This window comes from Monodelphis domestica, chromosome 6 (genome assembly GCF_027887165.1).
Source record: "Monodelphis domestica isolate mMonDom1 chromosome 6, mMonDom1.pri, whole genome shotgun sequence".
Classification (NCBI taxonomy): domain Eukaryota; kingdom Metazoa; phylum Chordata; class Mammalia; order Didelphimorphia; family Didelphidae; genus Monodelphis; species Monodelphis domestica.
Window position 1 is genome coordinate 259730096 of NC_077232.1, and position 20247 is coordinate 259750342.

Sequence of the window (20247 nt, forward strand, 5' to 3'; positions counted from 1 at the left end):
CCATTATCATGGGGAGGAAGGAGAGAGGTTTTTTAATCTCTTTTGACTTATTAATGCTGTCATTAACTAGCTCCGTTTACCTTGGGTAAATCACAACTTTTGAAGGTCTTAAGTTTCTTATGTATAAGCTGAGAGATTGGATAAGATGTCTATTGCCCTTTCCAGATCTAACATTCTGTGTCTTTAAATATGGACATTTGGAAAGATCTTTCCATTATCTATGATCTTATTTGAATTTTACAGCAACCCTATCTGGTAGGTGTAAATATTTTCAGATGAGGAAGTCAAGGTTCCTTCATCCACTCTTCCAATCTGTTGCCAAGACTTGGTGATTTCACCTTCAAGGTCTTTCAAATAGGCCCCCTTGTCCCCTTTGATGTTGCTTCCCACCTCGTGCAGGGCTTCCTCACCTCACACCTGGACTAAGTAGCCTGCCGGTGGAGCTGCCTGTCTGAAGCTTCTCCAACACTTCAACCTCCTTTCAGCTTCTAAAGTGACTTTCCTCAAACTCAGATCTGATCCCAGTAAATGCCAGTGACTGCCTATCTCCTTCAGGATCAACTGCAGAATGCTCTGTTTGGCATTCAAAGTCCTTCCTAACCTAACCTTCTCCAAGCTTTCCAGTCTCTTACACCTTACTCCTCAACTGGTAAACTTTGAGCCAAAGACACTAGCCTCATGGCTGCTCAACAACCAAGATGCTCCACTTCTCCATTCTGGGATTATCTTTGGAGGTCCCTAATGCCAGGAATGCTCTCTGTCCTCCACTCTCACTGACCTCCCTGGCTTCCTTTAAGTTCCAGCAAAAATCCTATCTTCTCTCTCATTAGATTGTAAGCACTTTGAGGGCAGATACTGTCTTTTGCCACTTTTGTATCTCCAGCATTTAGCACAGTGCTTGGCACATCATAGGTTCCTCATGCATATTTATTGATCCAAAAAATGGAAACTTGGACGAATAGGACAGCTTTGGAAATATGTGTTGAAGTTTGCATTATATATTAGAAATCAACAATTTCATATTCATTTTCCATTTCATACAGGATCATGTTTGCTAGTTTGTCAGTCAGAATATAAAAAAATAAAAATCATTAAAAAAACTAAACAGCACAAATCAATAAATTGTTGATCAAAAAATCTCAGCTGAACATAAAAACAGAAATTTGAAATCAAAGAAGAAACAGAATTGAAAGCAAACAAAAGATCTGTGAATTTCTTAAAAGAAATTAATGAAATTAGCGAATTTGATTTTTAAAAGGAAGAAAATCAAATTGCCAGTGTAAAAAATGAGCATTCACTACAAACGAACAGAAAATAAAGTAAATTAAGAACATTTATTTTACCCAGTTTTAGGCACAACAAAACTTGTAACTTAAATATAAATATAAAAAATATAAAATATTCAGGTTAACAGAATAAAAATGGATACTTGAAATAACCCAATCTCAGATAAACGAATTAAACAAGGAACTCCTAAAGAAAATATCCCAGGAAGAGAAACATTCAACAGAAATCAGTTCCACTGTTGCATAAGTTCTTTAGTAGACAAAAAAGGCTAAGAAGAGATCTGCAGGAGGAACAGCAACTTGTTTTAATAGATTAAGCTGTCCTTTTAAAAGGGTGGTGAGGCCATTTGACTTCATGGTCTCCAGAAGCATAAAAAATTCAATCTATGAGGAATTGCTGTCCAAGATTTTATCAAGAGTTTCTCTGTCCTGGAAGGGACATAACAGGACTGGTTGTCATGGTGAATGTAGAGGATTATGGGAAAAGCTGATTTGTCAGAATTACTGTATTTTTAACCTTAGAAATTATATGATTTTTATCCCTTTCTATTAATGAAGTCATTTTTATTGCATTTTATAGTCCACAGATACAGCATTCCTTTTTAACAATAAGCCTGAGTCCCTGGTCTGGCCTGTGTTTGGCCTGGCGGTATGCAAATGGTTCTGTAATAAATTTATTGTTCATGTGAAGGAGGGGTGTATGAGTAAGAAAGGGAAGTCTTCCTTTTACTACCTTGACAGGAAAATAGAGGTGGGTGGGAGTCAAATATTCATGACATTGATTGGTGACGTTAATTAAAAAGGAAAATGAAGATAAAAATTGCCCCTGTGTATTAGGCAATTAGAGCAGGTAGATGGTGGAGTGGATGGAGTCAAGAAGATTAATGGCCTCAGACACTAGTGGTGTGACACTAGGCGAGTCATTTAACCTTGTTTGCCTCAGTTTCCTCATTATAAAATAATCTGGAGGAGGAAATGGCAAATCAGGCTCGTATCTTTGCCCAGAAAACCCCAAATGGAATCACGAAGAGTGAGACAAATGAACAGCAACAATTGGGCGATTAGAGGCAGAAATGAATGAGCTTTTGGTCTTTAAGGATCATGGCAGGAGGTGGTAGTGATTATGGTGGCTTATGGTTTTAGTTATTGCACAAGAGAAAAAGGTCATGCTAAGGGAGCTTCAGATGGAATGTCAGTCAGTAACCCTACTCTGTGCTAGGCACTGTGCTAAGCTCTGTGCAGAGAGGAGCAAAAGAACCATCTTTTGTCTACCTGCTCTCCAGTAATTTTCTGCTTTTTTAACCCTTACCTTCCATCTTAGAATCAATACTGTGTATTGGCTCCAAGGCAAAAGAGTGGTAAGGGCTAGGCAATGGGGGTTAGATGACTTGCCCAGCGTCATACAGCTAGGAAGTGTCTGAGGCCATATTTGAACCTAAGATCTCCCTTCCCCAAGCTTAGCAGTCTATGCACTGAGCCACCTAGATGTCCCCATTCCCCAACTCTTGTTCTTCAGAGCCATCTAGGTTTTTCAGGTATCCAGATTTGAGAAAATCTTGGAATGAATCCCCTTTAGGTAAGGTGTGAGGTTTCCCTAAGGCTGACTGTTCTAATTGCCAGACTGCACTTTCTGATGCCTGAGTTGACTGTAGTTTGGAAGATCAGTGACGAAAAGAGCAGAATATCAGTCTTTGCATAGAGATGGGTGGAAGACTTCTTGTGTGGGTCTCCTTTGTAGGAAATAATCAGAGGGAAGGTATTGTGGACATGGATATTGTGAGCCCTTGGAAATAAGTACCTCTAATGGGTACTTATGGTAGACTCACTACCATTTAATTTCAGTAGGGCTAAATGGAAACCCTTTTTTTTTGTGATATGAAAATTTTTATTTCATTAATTAATTTAGAATATTTTTCTATGGTTACATGATTCATGTTCTTTCCCTCCCCTCCTGTAGCCAACGCTTAATTCTACCGGGAAACCCTTTTCTCATGTAGCTAAACAATACTAGTTCCTGGGAGTGTGTGAAAGCTATTTTCTTCCCAGTAATGGAAATGAAAGAGGGCAGAGCAGTTCAAATCCTCTTTATAAGAACTTTGGATGGCTGATGAAGATGGCAGAGGGTACTTGATGATTTACAGTAAGTTACGGGAGCTGAATAAATTTGCTGTGCTGGTTTCTTTGGTCATTCTTTACCTTGTCAGCATGATAGACTAAGCAGCCCAAACCCTGATCTAGTGTTCTGGAGGCTTTGCTTTTGATAATGCATTTTCTTCTCTGTATAGGATTAAGACTAGTCAGGAATAGTTTGGTTTTTCCTGAGAAGGAGTTCAGTATACATTCACACTCCTTCCTCAGGGTGTTTTGAATTCTCCTTCGTATTGCCTCGGTTTGGTGGGGGAGGCACTTGAAAGAGGCCCTACTTCCCAAGAGCACTTATTTTGACCCCTACAGGGATAGTGTAAGGTTAGTATGCCCAACTGAGACCACAGTGGCAGAAGAATTAGATAGCATGGGAGTTCCTATGAAGGACAGAGATCAAGTCTGCTCATTTAAATTTGGGTGATACACTGGATGGGGAGAATCCAGATGATTCCAGGTGCAGTTTATAGTAAGTTACTGGCACTCCATTGTCTAAAAAGGAAGCTCATGTTTTCTGGGAATTGTGTGGGAAAATGGTGACATGTTTAGAACTTAGAGGAGTCCAAATCTCATGCAGATATTTCAAGAAAAACTCTCAAAATGTACTGGAAGGAATAATTATGTAAAAAACAAAAGAGAAGCTGCTATAAATTCCTCCAACCCATCTAGGACTGTATAAAAAGACTGTCCCAATGCTGTGGAAGCTGAGAATAGAGGCATAGTTGTCCAGCACAAGCCAAAGGGTGGTATAGGTTTACGTTAATCACAAAAATAAAATGGTGGTGGAAGGAAGAAAGGTTAGGAAAAGAGAAGTGAAGGGGAGAGTTTAAGATGGAAGGTAGTAGTTATAAACAAAATAAACTCAACATGAGAGGGTGGGAAGGTTACTAAAAGGAAAGAGCATTAAACCCTATGATAGAGATAGAGAAGGGGAAGAGAAAAGAGGAAACAGAATGGAAATAGGTTGCTTTAGTTATTATTTACTAATATTCTGCAAATATTTTCTTTTACCACCTTGTTTGTTAAGAAGAACATCAAGGAAAAAGAAGAAAAAGTACAAAAAGACAGGATGGAGAGAGATATGCAATTAACCAAGAACACAAATGGAATGAACTCATCCATAAAACAGGATAGCAGAATAGATTAGAAAGCAGAATCCAATATTATGTTGTTTACAAGAAACACACTTGAAACAAGAAGACTCACATAGTTAAAATTAGTGATGAGAATATACAATCTCTTATGATTCAGGTGAACTAAAAAAAAGGACAGCAATCATGATTTCCAAGAAAGAATTGGTAAAAATAGGGTAGATATGTTTAACTCTAGATAACAAACCATGATTACACCCTAAAATATATGCCTGAACAGCATAGAATCCAAATACTTAATATGAATTATAGGGAAAAATAGAAAAAGTATAATAGAGACAATGTATACCTTTCAGACCCAGACAAGTCTAACAAAAAATAAACAAGAAAGAAATTAGAAACCTGAGCAGAACATTAGAAAAATCTAGCAATTACTGAATGGGATCAGAAAGGTGTTTACCTATTTTTCATATATTTGTGGTACCTTTACAAAGATTGACCATATATTAGGTCATAAAAACATTACAAATAAATGCAGGAAAACAGAATTATTAGGTGTGTCCATTATTTACCACAGTATAATAAAAATTGTGTTCAATAAAGAGCTTTTGAAAAAAAGAATAAAAATTAACTGGAAATGAAATAATTTAATCCTAACGAATTGATGGGCCACAAAACATAATAGAAACTGTGGAAGATTTCATCAAATAAAATAACAGTGATATAATGTATTTCAACTTAAGGAATGCAGTTAAAATAAGCCTTGGGAAGAATTTGTGTCTCTAAATGTAAAGAAAGAATTTGTATCTTATCAGTAAAGAAAGAAAAACTAGTTCAGTGAATTTTGAATGTAATTAAGGAAACAAAAAAAAAGGAAATCAAGGAATCAGAAAACCCCCAAGAAAATACCAGAGTTGAAATTCTGAAAAGTCAGAGAAGAAATGAATAAAATTAAAGGCAAAGGAACTCATTAATCAATAAATAAAACTTGGGAATTTATTTCTTAGAGGAAATTAATAAAATAGATACATAATTATTTAGTCTATTTTTAAAAAAGTAATCAGATTGTGTTTAAAAGGAAACAAAGGAGAATTTATAACAAATGCAATGAATAAACCATCAAATTATTTTTCTCAATTACATGCCAACGAAATCAATAATAGGCAAAACAAATGAATATTTAGAAAAATAATAATAAAATGTTCAGTTTAATAAAAGAACTGGATTATCTAAATAACCAAATTTAGGGAGCATAATTTGAATGTCATAATGAATGCCTAAAGGAAAAAAAAATCAAAAACCTCAAACTAAAATGAATTTACAAGTGAATTCTATCAAACATACAAAGAACAATTAATTCCAATATTACATCCTTTCTTTGCAAAAATGGGAAAAGAAGAGATATTTCCAAATTCTTTCTCTGGTATAAATTTGTTCTTGATTCCTTAAATAGGGAAAAGACAAAGAAAGAAAATTATAGACCAGGGGTTGTTAATCTTTTGTTGTTGTTGTTAGGACTCCTTTGACAATTTGGTTAAATGTCTGAATCCTTTCTCAGTAAAAAAAAAAATTAATAGCTGAAGAAAATGTTAAATTTTATTTGGAAATTATTAAAAATAAAGATAGAATTTATTTTTCCCATTCAGTTTCTCAGACTTCTTGAAATCTGTTTATGGACCCATTTGGGAGTCTGTGGACCTTGGGTTAAAAACCTTTTCTATAAACTGATATACCTAATGATTATCAATGCCAAAATATTAAATAAAGCATTAGCAGAGAGGAACAATAATATATTTTAAACATTAGTTAGTATTTTTACCAGGAATCAGATTTGGTTCCATATCAGTACAACTCTAAAATAATTGCCCTTATTAATGGAAATTTTTTAAAATCACAATTATATCAATGCTGAGAGAGCCTTTGACAAAATCCAGTACCTATTTCTATTAAAAACACGAATTGGGGGTAGCTGGGTGACTCAGTGGATTGAGAGCCAGGCTAGAGACAGGAGGTCCTAGGTTCAAATCTGGCCTCAGACACTTCCTAGCTGTGTGACCCTGGGCAAGTCACTTAACCCCCATTGCCTAGCCCGTACCACTCTTCCGCCTTGGGACCAATACACAGTATTGACTCCAAGATGGAAGGTGAGGGTTTAAAAAAAAGTACACAAATTGGACAACAAGAATAAATGGACCTTTCCTTAATATGATAAAAATCGATTAAAACCCCAGAGGATACATACTATATAAATGAGAAAGACTAATAGTCTTTCCAGTTAGATTAGGAGCAAATCAAGGATGTCCATTATCACCACTACTATTTCCCTAATCATTAGCAATTGGGGACATTTTCTCAAATGGTTGTTTGATAGCTTGCCTTTCTTCATTTGAAAACTACCTGTTCATATCTGACAACTTACTGGTAGCTGGCCCTTGTTCTTACAAATTTGAATCAGTTCTTTATTCAGGTTTTCCCAAAAATCTTAGTGCAGTTTTAAACTAATAAAGTTGTAGAAGAGATTCCTGTTTCAGTTATTAGTTCAAATAGATGATCTCTTGGCTCTTTCTAACTCTGAGATCTTCCTCTGCCTACGCCTGTCTCTGTCTCTGTCTCTCTCTGTCTCTGTCTCTGTCTCTCTCTGTCTCTCTCTCTGTCTCTCTCTCTCTGTCTCTCTCTCTCTCTCTCTCTCTCTCTCTCTCTCTCTCTCTCTCTCTCTGTCTCTCTCTCTCTCTCTCTCTCTCCCCCCTCTCTCTCTGTCTCTCTCTGTCTCTGTCTCTGTGTCTCTCTCCACCTCTCTCTCTCCCTCTCTCTCTCTCCCCCTCTCCCTTTCCCTCTCCTTCTTCCTCTCCTTCTCTGTGTCTCTCTCTGTCTCTGTCTCTCTCTCTCTCCCCTTAATATTTCCATAAAATGGGGATATTTCTGCTTTTTCTTAGAGGGCAGAATGAGGGTTAATTAGTGATTATATAATGCAGGGAATATGTTTGTTTCTTAACTCTGACTTCCTGCTTGTAGTCACTGTTTTGATACCAGTGCACAAGAGTAAGTGACTTCTGTCTGACACCTTTTCCCCACTGTAAAATGGGGATAATAATGCATGCTTCCCAAAGACTTACTGGCCTCCTGCAGATGTTGTGAGTAATGATTAGTGCCTGAAAGGGCATTGAGGTTTGTAGAATGCTTTGAAGACAAATAACACTAAATGAAATACTGCCTGGATGGTTACTAACTTTATTTCTAACCAAGTCCTTGCTGTGAAAAGGAAGAAGACATTTGACCAGACCTGTTAATTACTTATCAATCATGAGTTCATTTCTTATTGCACAATGTGCTTTTTGGGTGTAATCTTTCCCTAGGATTTTCATATCAGACCATCCACGATAAACATGGAACTTTGTACAGAATTATTAAATGGAAAACCCAAAGCCAGTGGAATTGGGAATGGAGTTAGCTGTTAGGTTCCATTATTTACAAACCTCAGTGTGAGGTTGGTGACTGATATGAGCCCTGATGGGTCACAATTTTTGCATTTCCAGAGTGGGCTAGAGTGGTTTTGCCCATCTAACAGAAAGATTTGGATAGCATCACTTGGCAAAAAGGTGGCGTATGGACTAAGTAAATATTTCTTGTATTTTTATTTCCTATCATCAGATGCTTTCAGAAGTTCAAACAAACCTCTTTTATTTAACAACCCTTTTTACCATAATTTTAATCATGAAAGAAATTTAAATATATAAAATAAGGAATAAACCTCACCTAAAACTCTTAGCATTTTACAAACAGGAATTAATAGACAATTAACAAATATTTGATTACTGTTTTTTATCTCAAATTAAAGACAATGTATACTTGGTCATTACTTTTTAAAAATTTTATTTAATTAGATGATTTAGAATATTTTTTCATGGTTACAAGACTCATGCTCCTTCCCTCCCCTACCCACAACCCCTTCCTGTAACTGACGCACAATTCCACTGGGTTTAACATGTGCCATCGATCAAGTTGGTCATCCAAGGGCTGCTCTGCTCGAGGAACTCTTTTAGGCATTGGAGATACAAAGAAAATAAGGAAGTAGACTTTCCTTAGCCTGGTACATAGTAAGCATTTGTTAAATGCTTGTTGACTGACTGACTGCCTTCAAAGAGCTTATATTCTATAGGAAGGGAACAGCACATGCCTAAATAAACCAATATAAAATATGTGCATCATATTACATTTATATTTTTATATGCGTACACACATATAATACTTGAGTGAGGCTGACAGGCGTTCTGAGAGGTGGAACTGAGGAGGGGGTGCCGTCCAGACCTGGGTACCCAGAGGAGATGAAGGTTATGGGCAGGGAGGCAGGGAGTAGGTTGTTTTGGCTAGAGCCTGGTATGTGCGGGGGAGTATTGTGAAGTCATTCTGGAGAGAGAGCGGGGAGCCAGATGGTGAAGGGCCTTAAATGCCAAGCAGAGGAGTTTGTATTTTGTCCTGAGAAGCTTCTTGGGCAGGGGTGGAGCAACGTGTGCTTAGGAATATCGGTTTTCCAGCTGTGTAGAGATTAGGTTGGAGAGGGTCCAAATTGGAGGCAGAGAGACCAAGTAAAAGGTGATTGTGCTGGCCTGGGGAGAAGGATGAGGACCTGAAGTGAGCGGTAATAACAGTGGCTGCCCGAGTGAAGGACAGAAGGGGGGTGAGTCTGAGAGATGTGAAGAGAGAATTGGAATGTCTTGATAGCTAATTAAATATCAAGGAGGAAGGGAGAAAGCGTGAAGATTCGGGCACTTTGATGACTGGAAAGAAACACGGTGATAGTCTCAGTAGAAGCAGGCAATTTTGGTAACTCTGGAAGGTGTTTGTACTTCTTCTTTGAGATGGCTAAAGGATGCCCACTTGGAGATATCCTGTAGACAGTAAGTGATGATATACTGGAGCTCAGGAAATAGATATGGATCTGGGGATCGTTTGCATGGTGATAACAACCTGATCATAGATTTCAAAGAATGAAGGGAAATGAACAAACTTGTGGAAATTGTTGTGCTTTAAAAAAAACAAAAACAAGAACAAAACAGTCCTCACCTTCTGCCATCAATATTGGAATCAATCATCAATACTGGAATCAATATTGATTCCAAGGCAGTAAAATGGTAAGGGCTAGGCAATGGAATTTAAGTGATTTGCCCAGGGTCACACAGCTAGGACATGTTGGAGGCAGATTTTGAACCCAGGACCTCCTCTCTGTAAGCATGACTCTCAATCCACTGAGCCACCATTTTAATATTAAATGAAAATCATTGATCAATAAATATTGTGTTATCTATATGTTGGGGAATTGGCTAAGGGCCAGGGGGACAAAGACAAAAGTGAGTCAATCCCTGCCCTCTAGATGCTTACGTTTTACTTTGGTGAGAGAGAGGGGCATATAAATCAGGTACAAAATAACATGAAAATTATCTTGGTATTTCTACCTAGAGGGCATTTTACTTTCATTTAAGTAAAGAAGCTAATTTTGGGTTTTCATTTTCCAAATGAAAATTTTACTCTTTAAACCATTATTTGGTTTGATTTATTTTAATATAGGAAGACCAGACTCGTCCTTTCGTCACATCTAGCCCCACAAATGGAGCAGAATCCATGGCAGAAGGTGGAGTTTCCCAAAACCCCTATGACCCTCATTTTGGTGATGTACATTTTTATGATTATGCCAGTGACTGCTGGAACTGGAAAGTGTTTCCTAAAGCGCGATTTGTTTCTGAATATGGATTTCAATCCTGGCCCTCCTTCAGTACCCTGGAAAAGGTAAATCTTTGTTTCATTTTCTCCTGTATCGTAATCAGAGTGGTAAGACGTGGAACACATTTGCAGGGAACATCTGACTTCTAGACAGTGGTCAGCAGGTGACATATATTTATTGTCCTACTTGGTATAAACATATTAGGAAAAGAAATCAAAGAAGATATAACTTTTTTACATTATTATATAAGATAGATCTCTAAATAGTGTTTTTCAAATTCAGCAAACATTTATTACATGCCTGCTGTGGGCTCTCTTTATTTTTGTTGTCAATTATGTACCTTCAATATTTAAAGATTGTTTCCTTTTACTTATTATGTGGTTTGTTGAAATATTTTCATATCCTAAGAGACACTTATTGGTCAAGTCATGCTTATCACATTGCAGAAATCACATTGCAGAAATTGGTTTTGCCAATGTAACAGATATTAGATAGCTTAACTTAGTAAAAAGAAGGTGTATGGGCTAAGGAAATGTTTCTTATATTTTTATTTCATATTGTTAGATTCCTTCAGGACTGTTTTAGGCATTATGGTTGGTTGGCATCTAATATTTTCTGTATAAATTTAACTCATTTTGATTCCAAAGATTGATTCAGAATCATAGGATCATAGCTCTAGAATTATATGGAATCTTAAAGGCCATCAAGTTCATCCTCCCTCATTTTACAAATGAGCAATATGAAGTTCAACACTTGCCCAATGTTACACCAATATTGTGTCAAAGGTGGGAATTGAACCCATATCCTCAGACTCCAGAACTCTCTGTACAACATGTATATTCTTGATCTTGGTCTTTTTTTTAACCCTACCTTCCATCTTAGAATTAATACCATGTGTTGATTCCAAGGCAAAAGAGGGGTAAGGGGTAGACAATGGGGGTTAAGTAACTTTCCCAAAATCACACGGCTAGGAAGTATCATCTGATTGATCATACTAATAACAAACCCATTGAGTGGCTGTCCAAGTTCTGCTTAAAGACCTCCAAGGAGAGGAAACCACCACCTTTCCAGATTAGTCTTTCCACTTTTGGACAATTCCCATTGGTAGAAAGTTTTTCTTGGCCTCACCCCAAAGGTGGCCTCTTTGCTCCTAGTTCTGGCTCTCTGGGCTCAAATAAAATGATCATTCCTCTGTCCTCACCTCTACCCCTCACCCAGGGCAGCTTCTTATCTATTTGTAGACAACTCTCATAGATACTCCCGAGTCTTCTCTTCTCCTTGCTAAATACACCTATTTTTCTCAACAGATTATCTCTTGGGGCGGCAGTTTTTGCCTCTCTCTTTTCCAAAGGAATTCTGTTTGGCATGTCTCCTTGGCAGTATGAATTAAGCTTATTTCTCTTAGAATATATCTTCAGACTTCCAAGGATGATAGTTAATTCTCCAAGTCACTTAAGTCTTGTTCTCACATAGCAGTTAACATGCAGTCTCTCATGGACTCTTTCTGCCATGACAGTTTACTACTTCAGTTGGGCACAGACCCCTTCTCTGAAACAGTGACTTTTCAAAGTTTCCTCCCCTGCTCTTTGTGACAGTGAGTTTTCCAGGTTTCCTTAAGAAAGGAGATCTCATAAATGGGCAAGGGACATGAACAGGCAATTCTCAGATAAAGAAATCAAAACTATTAACAAGCACATGAAGAAGTGCTCTACATCTCTTATAATCAGAGAGATGCAAATCAAAACAACTCTGAGGTATCACCTCACACCTAGCAGATTGGCTAACATAACAGCAAAGGAAAGTAATGAATGCTGGAGGGGATGTGGCAAAGTAGGGACATTAATTCATTGCTGGTGGAGCTGTGAACTGATCCAACCATTCTGGAGGGCAATTTGGAACTATGCCCAAAGGGTGCTAAAAGAATATCTACCCTTTGACCCAGCCATAGCACTGCTGGGTCTGTACCCCAAAGAGATAATGGACACAAAGACTTGTACAAAAATATTCATAGCTGCGCTCTTTGTGGTGGCCCAAAACTGGAAAATGAGGGGATGCCCATCAATTGGGGAATGGCTGAACAAACTGTGGTATATGTTGGTGATGGAATATTATTGTGCTCAAAGGAATAATAAAGTGGAGAAGTTCCATGGAGACTGGAACAACCTCCAGGAAGTGATGCAGAGCGAGAGGAGCAGAACCAGGAGAACATTGTACACAGAGACTAATACACTGTGGTATAATCGAACGTAATGGACTTCTCCATTAGTGGTGGTGTAATGTCCCTGAACAACTTGCAGGGACCCAGGAGAAAAAAACACCATTCATAAGCAAAGGATAAACTATGGGAGTGGAAACACCGAGAAAAAGCAACTGCCTGAATACAGAGGTTGAGGGGACATGACAGAGGATAGACTCTAAATGAACACTCTAATGCAAATACTATCAACAAAGCAATGGGTTCAAATCAAGAAAACATCTAATGCCCAGTGGACTTACGCGTCGGCTATGGGGGGTGGGGGGGGGAGGAAAAGAAAATGATCTATGTCTTTAACGAATAATGCTTGGAAATGATCAAATAAAATATATTTAAAAAAAAAAAAAGAAAGGAGATCTCAGTCCTTTCTCAGTGCTTCAGGTAAACTCCTTCAAGGACAATAGTTCTCAACTAGTCCCCAAGATTTCCCCCTCTTTGTTAAGGTACAGTATCTGTATCCAGCGTGGCACAGTGGATAGAGTGCCAGGCCTGGAAGACAGTGTGACCCAGGCGAGTCACTTAACCTTGTTTGCCTCAGTTTCCTCATCTGTAAAAGAAACTGGAGAAGGAAATGGCCAACCACTCTAGCATCTTTGCCAAGAAAACCCCAAAATGGTGTCATGAAGAGTTGGACGTGACTGAAATGACTGAACAACCACAACGATCTCAAAGTCTCTCCAAGGGACTCTAGAAGTTCTGGAATTTGAGAATATCTTGAAGGACCAAGCTTTGTTAACTGATACAGTGTATTTATTTTTACCCATAAGGCAAAGAAGATGGACATAGGAAGAAACAATTTGTCCAAATAAAATTATATCTATTTTTAACTATTTGTTTTTAAAGTATACTTACATAGAAAGGAGAATCAAAATAAATTATAAAAGAAACTTTTGCATCAAAAGTTCTCCAGATTTTCCTTCTATCCATCTGACTGCTGATTGTCTGTCACCTCCATCTCCCCACACCCTTTTTTTGGTGAGTCATACCAAGGGCTTTGTCCTGGATCCTAGTCTCATCCACTTCAGTGGGTCTGAGCATCATCAGCACTATTCATCTGGTGCCCAAATCTGCATAGCCAGCCCTCATTTCTTTTGCCAACTATAGACATGTTTTATGAACTGCCTCCGTATCCTTTACGCATCTCACACTCATTCTGTCCAAAGTACAACCTTCTCACATACACTTGTTTCTCTTTCAAACTAGCATATTTCTGTTGAAGATCACATCGCCCAGGACCTATTGGTAACTTCAAGAGCAGATGTAGAAAATTTAGTGAAAAGAAAGAATTAGTGTGGAATAGATTTGCTATTTTGGTAGTGGAATTTTGGTCTTATTCCATGTTTCATGACCAATTTCACCTGTATGTTGATTCCCATCACAATTATCACATGGAATTGCTATTTACTATGAAACTCCTTTGGGCTAAATAAATGACCCTTCAAAGAAACCATAACATAATGTTTCACTCCTGAGAGATCATATAAATAGAATCTAGGATATTTTCTAAAGTCATTATCCTCAACCTGTCAAAAGTATTTTTTGTTGCCATGGCCTGATTCTCATTCCTTCCTTTGTTTCTCAAAAGGTCTCCTCTCCTGAAGACTGGTCTTACAATAGCAGTTTTTCGTTGCATCGACAGCATCATAGGGACGGTAATACTGAGATGCTTGAACAGGCTGCTATTCATTTCAAGCTTCCTCAAAACCCAGATCCACTGGTTATGTTCAAAGACACACTCTACCTTACACAGGTGAGGTTATCCTGTTCTCTTGCAACTGAATGATCAAAAAGTGGAAGAGTATTTGGCAATTCATCTCTTTTGGTGAATGGGTAAAATATATTGACTTCCATTCACATGATTAGTAATTTCTCAGAATAATTGGGGAATGGCAAAAAAATGTTTTAAGAGTTAATAGTAGAAACTTTTGTTCTGCCTATGCTCATATCTGGATAGAGAGAATTGACTTTTTTTTGGTCAAAAATGGACAGTTTAGAAGAATGTTTCAGCCAATTTGCTGTGTCTGAGATGAAAAACTCAGAGTGGTTTTGATTTTAATTTCTTTTTTGGTAATTTGGAGCAATCTTTCATATGATTTAATAACCTCCAGTTCTTCTTTTTAAGAACTATTTATTCATATCCTTTAATTTTGTTTTTTATCAGTTGAGTAATGGCAATTAGTCTTATCTATACTAATTTCTTTTTTATCTTGGATATCAGATCCTTATCAAAGATATATGATACAAAGAATTTTTCCCCAATAACCTCTTCTATTTTTATCTTAACTGTATTGATTTTATTAATATAAAAGCTTTTCAGTTTCATGTAACTGAAAGGCTCTGTTTTCTCTTCTGTTATTATTTCTGTCTCTTACTTGGTTCCAAATTTCTCCCTTACCATAGGTGTGAAAGGAATGAGATCTAATTAATTTTATTACTTCCTCTTTTCTCGATAATTATATTTTCTTTATGCTTCAGGTTGGGACTTTTCAATTTAAATATTCTGAAGCATTTCTCTGTATTGATTTTAATTTAATGTTTGTGTTTAGTCCCTGACAGAGAAATATCTATTTTTTATATTTCTTCTTTTCTTAATGGGAGCCTTTTTAGTTAGCTAGATAGACAGACAGACAGACAGACAGATAGATAGATAGATAGATAGATAGATAGATCGATAGATAGGTAGATAGATAGATAGATAGACAGACAGACACACAGACACACAGACAGATGGACAGACTTCTTCCCATCATCCCCATCAAGCAGAGCTATTAGAACTATACCTACTTTATTCTGGTATAACAATCCTACACAGAAGGAGCTTTTATTTGAGATGGGAAGAAAGAGGAAAGACAGGGCCATATGATTTGCAGAACAGACTAATTCTCTTTAGTCCATGATGGCTTCCCACACAAAAAAAAAAATGATGTATCTCTTATATAAGAGGTGGAATAGAAGAAAAATATATGGAAGATAAGGTAAGATCTTTAAAGGTCATAACATTGAAATTGATAGAAGGAGTTTAATATAAATTACCCCCCACAATCAGCCAAGGGTTGACAGAATCAATTGTTCTTTTCTGAATTCATTAGTATCGGTTCCAACCGATTAATTAGAAACCTCATATACCAATGGAATGATTTACAGTGGGTATTGGCTAGTTACTTTCCATAAAATTGGCAATATAATATCAAATGTTGGCTCTGGCTTGGAATCAATACCTTGGAATTTTATGTATGAGGAATACTTAGAATCATTTGGGATGAAAAAATAGTATGATTTAAAAACAAAGCAGAATACTTGAACTGTTTTAGAATTAAGACTGTACACATTGGTTCCCAGGCAGAACAGTAAGGGCTAGGTAATGGAAATTAAATGACTTGTCCAGGGTCACCCAACTAGGAAGTATCTGGGGTCAGATTTAAATCCAGGACCTCTCATCTCTAGGCCTGCCTCTCAGCCATCTCGTGCCTGCCCTCTATTATGATGACTTGGAAGTTGATACCTGTTTTTCTCTTATTAATGGGATTGAGTCATCTTTCATCTGTATACCAAAAATGAAATCCTCCCAGTTTATTTTCATGGATTTAAGTAGGCTTCATCATGCAGCTGAACTTACTGTCCTTAAGATACCATGAGATCTTGGACAAGTCATTTAACCACAAAATAAGGATCATCTGGTCTTAGATATAGACCTGGAAAAGGACCTCAGAGGTAATTTTGTCCAGCTCTGACAAGGTTAAGAACAAGTAGAAAGCGGCAGTACCATGATTAGAACCTGGGTTAATGCCTCCAAATCCAGCATTCTTGCCATTGCATTATCTTTCTTTACAAGATTGTTGTAAAAATAAGTAAAAAGCATTTTGTGATGCTTAAAAAATATCAGAAATACAAATTGCTGCTATGACCTTGGTGTGTCTGTTATTTCTGTGATAAAAGACAACAGGCTACCTGGTCTAGTGGGAAATGTGCTGAGGACCAAAGTCTGAAGCTTGGTTCCATCACTGTATGGCCTTGGACAAATGCTGCGTCTCTGAGCTTCTTTCCTCAACTGTAAAATAAAACGAACAGACTAAGGGATCCCTTGCAGGGACTTATTAGGTCTCTTTTATTCTCATCCTTATTTCAAGAGAAAATGTAGATTTCTTCAGCTTAATTGCAGATGTCCGAGAATAAACATTTCTTGAACATAACTATAATTGATCTACCATAGTGAGACAGGGTTGCCTAGGAAATGGCTTTCCTCATCTTTTCTCATTGGTAATGCTAGCATGTTTGATTAACTTTTAGGAAAGGATTACATAGGAAGGAGGGTTTTGGGGAGGGATTAATAGGCGACATAGACCTTTCTAAGCTTTGTAAAACTCTTTAAATAGATTTTTTATTCAAGTATTGTAACAACTCTGAGAGTTAATTCATCTCCCCACAATCCCATTTTATAGATGAGAAAACTAACATTCAGAGAGTTTGAGGCCCTGCCCATAGTCCTACATTTAGTAAAAGTCAAAGGTGGAATTTGAACCCAATTGTTTCCAATTCCAAATTAGGTACTCTACCACCCTACTACACTAAATCCCCTAGAGGAGGCATTTAGTTATTTTTTCTTTCATTTTATTTTAATTTTAGCTCCATATTCTCTCCTTTCTTTTCCCTTGATTGAGAAACCAGAAAAGCCAAAATGCATTCCAAATACATCCAATCAAGTAATTTTCACATTAGCCTTGTCAAAAATTTTTGCCTTAATCTGTGCTTAAAAGAAAAATCCTTTTCTTCTGTCTTAGAATCAATACTGTGTATTGGTTCCAAGGCAGAAGAATGGTTAAGGGCTAGGTGATTGGGGTTAAGTGACTCACCCAGGGTCACCCAGCTAGGAAGTATCTGAGATCACATTTGAACCCAGGCCTTCCTGTCTTTGTCAGACCTGGCTCTCAAACTACTGAGCAACCCAGCTGTTCCATTATTCTTCCTTATAAGGGATGCTCCATTGCTATATCTCTGTATTAATTGTTTACCAAGCCGTGAATGCCAGCTATTCTTCTTTCTGTCCCATATAATCTCTAGTTTCCTTAAAGACCCTGCTCAAGCCTCACTTTCTACATAAAACCATTCCATCCAGAGGCTACCTCCCCCTTCTCGCCCTGCAGATTATTTTGTATCTAGGTTGTATCTGACTGTCCATGTGCATGTTGTTAGGTTAGATTGTAAATTCCTCGAAGGCAGAGAACATTTCATTTTTGTCTTTGCATCCCCAGTGGCTGCCACCTAGGTGATTAATTATAAATAACACTTTATTTGTTAATGATACCTTGTAATATTGTGGGGCAATATTATTTGAATCAAATGAGATTTTCTTTTTAAGGCGCTGTATAGGTTCTAAAGTGTGATATAAATATCAGCAACTATTATTAAAATGATTAGCCTGAAATCCCTAATGGAAACTGAAGGTTCACTTTTTTTGAATGAACTTTTTTTAATTAACAAAAATCTTTTTTTTTCCTTCCTTCCCATTTTCCTCTCATGCCTTCCTCCAAATTGGGAGGGGTGAGTGGAGAAAAGACAAACAAAACCTTAATAACAAATATTCATAGTCCTGCAGGAAAAAAAAATTGCACCTTGGGCAAGAATTTACTTTTCATAATTGCTTTGAGATGACATATGTGACAAAGTGATTGGCATCATTTCATGGTGCCTCTTACACAAGAATGAAATTCAGTGCTATTGTTCATGTTCATTGCTTCAGCTGCTTCTCTTGGGGTTTCTTACCCAAGAATGCATTAATAGCAATGCCTGTCTTTTGTCTCTTCTTTCAAATTAGGTGATGCAGGCCCAGTGCATAAAGACAGAAACTGAGTTTTACCGACGAAGCCAGAGCGAAATTGTAGATGGCAAGGGCCACACGATGGGGGCTCTTTATTGGCAACTGAATGACATCTGGCAGGCTCCTTCCTGGGCTTCTCTAGGTGAGCCTCTTGGGAGCTTCCACTGAAAAAAGTCTTGTGGTTGAATGAGTATGATGAAGTGATATGTAAGAAGAGAGATGGAGATCCCAAAAGAGGGAGGGAGGTTGAGAAGACAAAGTCCTTGAGAGGGAGAATAATGGTCTCACCAGAAACATGCCAAGGTGAGACACTTCTGAAGATACGTCTTGGATCCTCCCCAAAGCTTCTCTCTCAGAAGGACACAAAGCCCTTGAGTCATCATGGAAATGTCTGTCTCATGTGTCAGTCTAGTCCTTGCGTCCCCAGCACCCAGGAGCCATGTCAACAGAAGGACAAGGGGAATCGATTTAGGTTTAAACATTTATTTATCTCATAAGTGTTGGTTGGTAATTTTATTTTAGAGCACTCTGAAAGAAGAGAGAGAGGCCTTCAGCCTTCCCATTTTGAGTTTGGTAGAATAGTCATTTCAAGCAGGCATTCCTAAGCCTCTATACCGGTCTTGCCTGGATCCCACAAGAGTCATTTTTGTCAAAACCACCATCCATTATCTCCCCTAAGACAAAGGAAACTAGTGCCTGCAGACCAAACAGGATAGATCAGAGATCTCAAGCTGGAAGGGACCTCAGAGAACCTCTAGTCCAACCAGTTCATTTTACAGATAAGAAAATCTGGCCCCAAGGAGCTTAAGTCACTTGACTTGGATCACCCTGTTTGTCTGTTTCTCAAAGCTTTAGGGGTACTAGAATCACTTTATAGCCAGGGTTATCTTTGGAGTTATTTTCAGTGCTGGAGGATATTTGTCTTTTGAGGAGGAATCTGAATTTTGAGAAAAGCCAAAGGTCATTCACAGAATCATGTGCTTTTAAACTGAGAAGGGGCCTCAGGGATCACCTATCCCAACTCATTCATTTTATAGATAAAAGAATAGAGACTCAGACAAAGTGACTTGGCCAAAATATATAGGTTAGTTAGGGATGGAGTCAGACCAGAAATGTGGTCTCTTGAATTTTAATGCAGTGTTCTTTTTACTATATCATTAAGAATCACAGGTGATAATTTGGGGGGGGGTGCCTAAAATTATTAAATATAATTATGAAGTTTCGAGTGATTCTTCAGGGCACAACTATTAGGTGAATAAGACATCAGTGTTGCCCTTTTCTAGCTCTTCCTTCATGGTCGTGGAAACTTGAGTTTTTCCTGTCCCAGGAGGGCAAGATTTCATTGCACTTCCCAGAGCTTTGCATCAAGAATAGCAAGCGTTGGGTGTAACAAGCAAGATGGGATGCAACTATGGAACATTTAGGATTGGGTCTGTGGAGCATAGTGGCAGGGCATCCATTGGCTCTCTCACTCTTTCTTCTTTCTGAAGTCCCCCCCCTTAAAATTCCCTCTATGAAATATCATCACATAATATCCCCAGAGTCTTCTGGGAAATATTGTTTGGAGATATTCCTCACAATTACAAATATTAATATGTATAGGTATATCAGAAGTAGCTAGACAGAGTAGTAGATAGATTTTTAAACTTGGAGTACAAAAGACCTGAATTTAAACCTGATCGAGGATGTGTGATTCTGGGCAAGTCACTTAATCTCTGCTTTCCTCAGGTTCCTTATTGGTAAAATGGGGATCACAACAGTACCTTCCTCCTGGGGTTGTTGTGAGAATAAAATGGGATAACACAAATCTTTTTGCAAACCTTAAAGCTCCAAATAAATGCTACAATTATCTTCATTGTACAAACCAAAGTTTTAGTGAGGTTCAAGTGACATAGTCATTACACATCAAGGGGATCCTTACCTGTTTCCCAAAAAATTGAGGC

The 20247-nt window shown here is 37.7% G+C and overlaps 1 protein-coding gene across 2 annotated transcripts in view; it reads left to right on the plus strand.

Annotated features, from left to right (window-relative positions):
• Positions 1 to 20247, plus strand: part of MANBA (mannosidase beta) — a 113897-nt gene that overhangs the window by 83948 nt on the left and 9702 nt on the right. For both annotated transcript variants that reach the window (XM_056803138.1, XM_007495872.3), the window contains 3 exons: positions 10082 to 10300; positions 14075 to 14239; positions 18302 to 18446. In XM_056803138.1, the coding sequence (XP_056659116.1) occupies positions 10082 to 10300; positions 14075 to 14239; positions 18302 to 18446 (529 nt within the window). The remainder of the gene's footprint in view (positions 1 to 10081; positions 10301 to 14074; positions 14240 to 18301; positions 18447 to 20247) is intronic.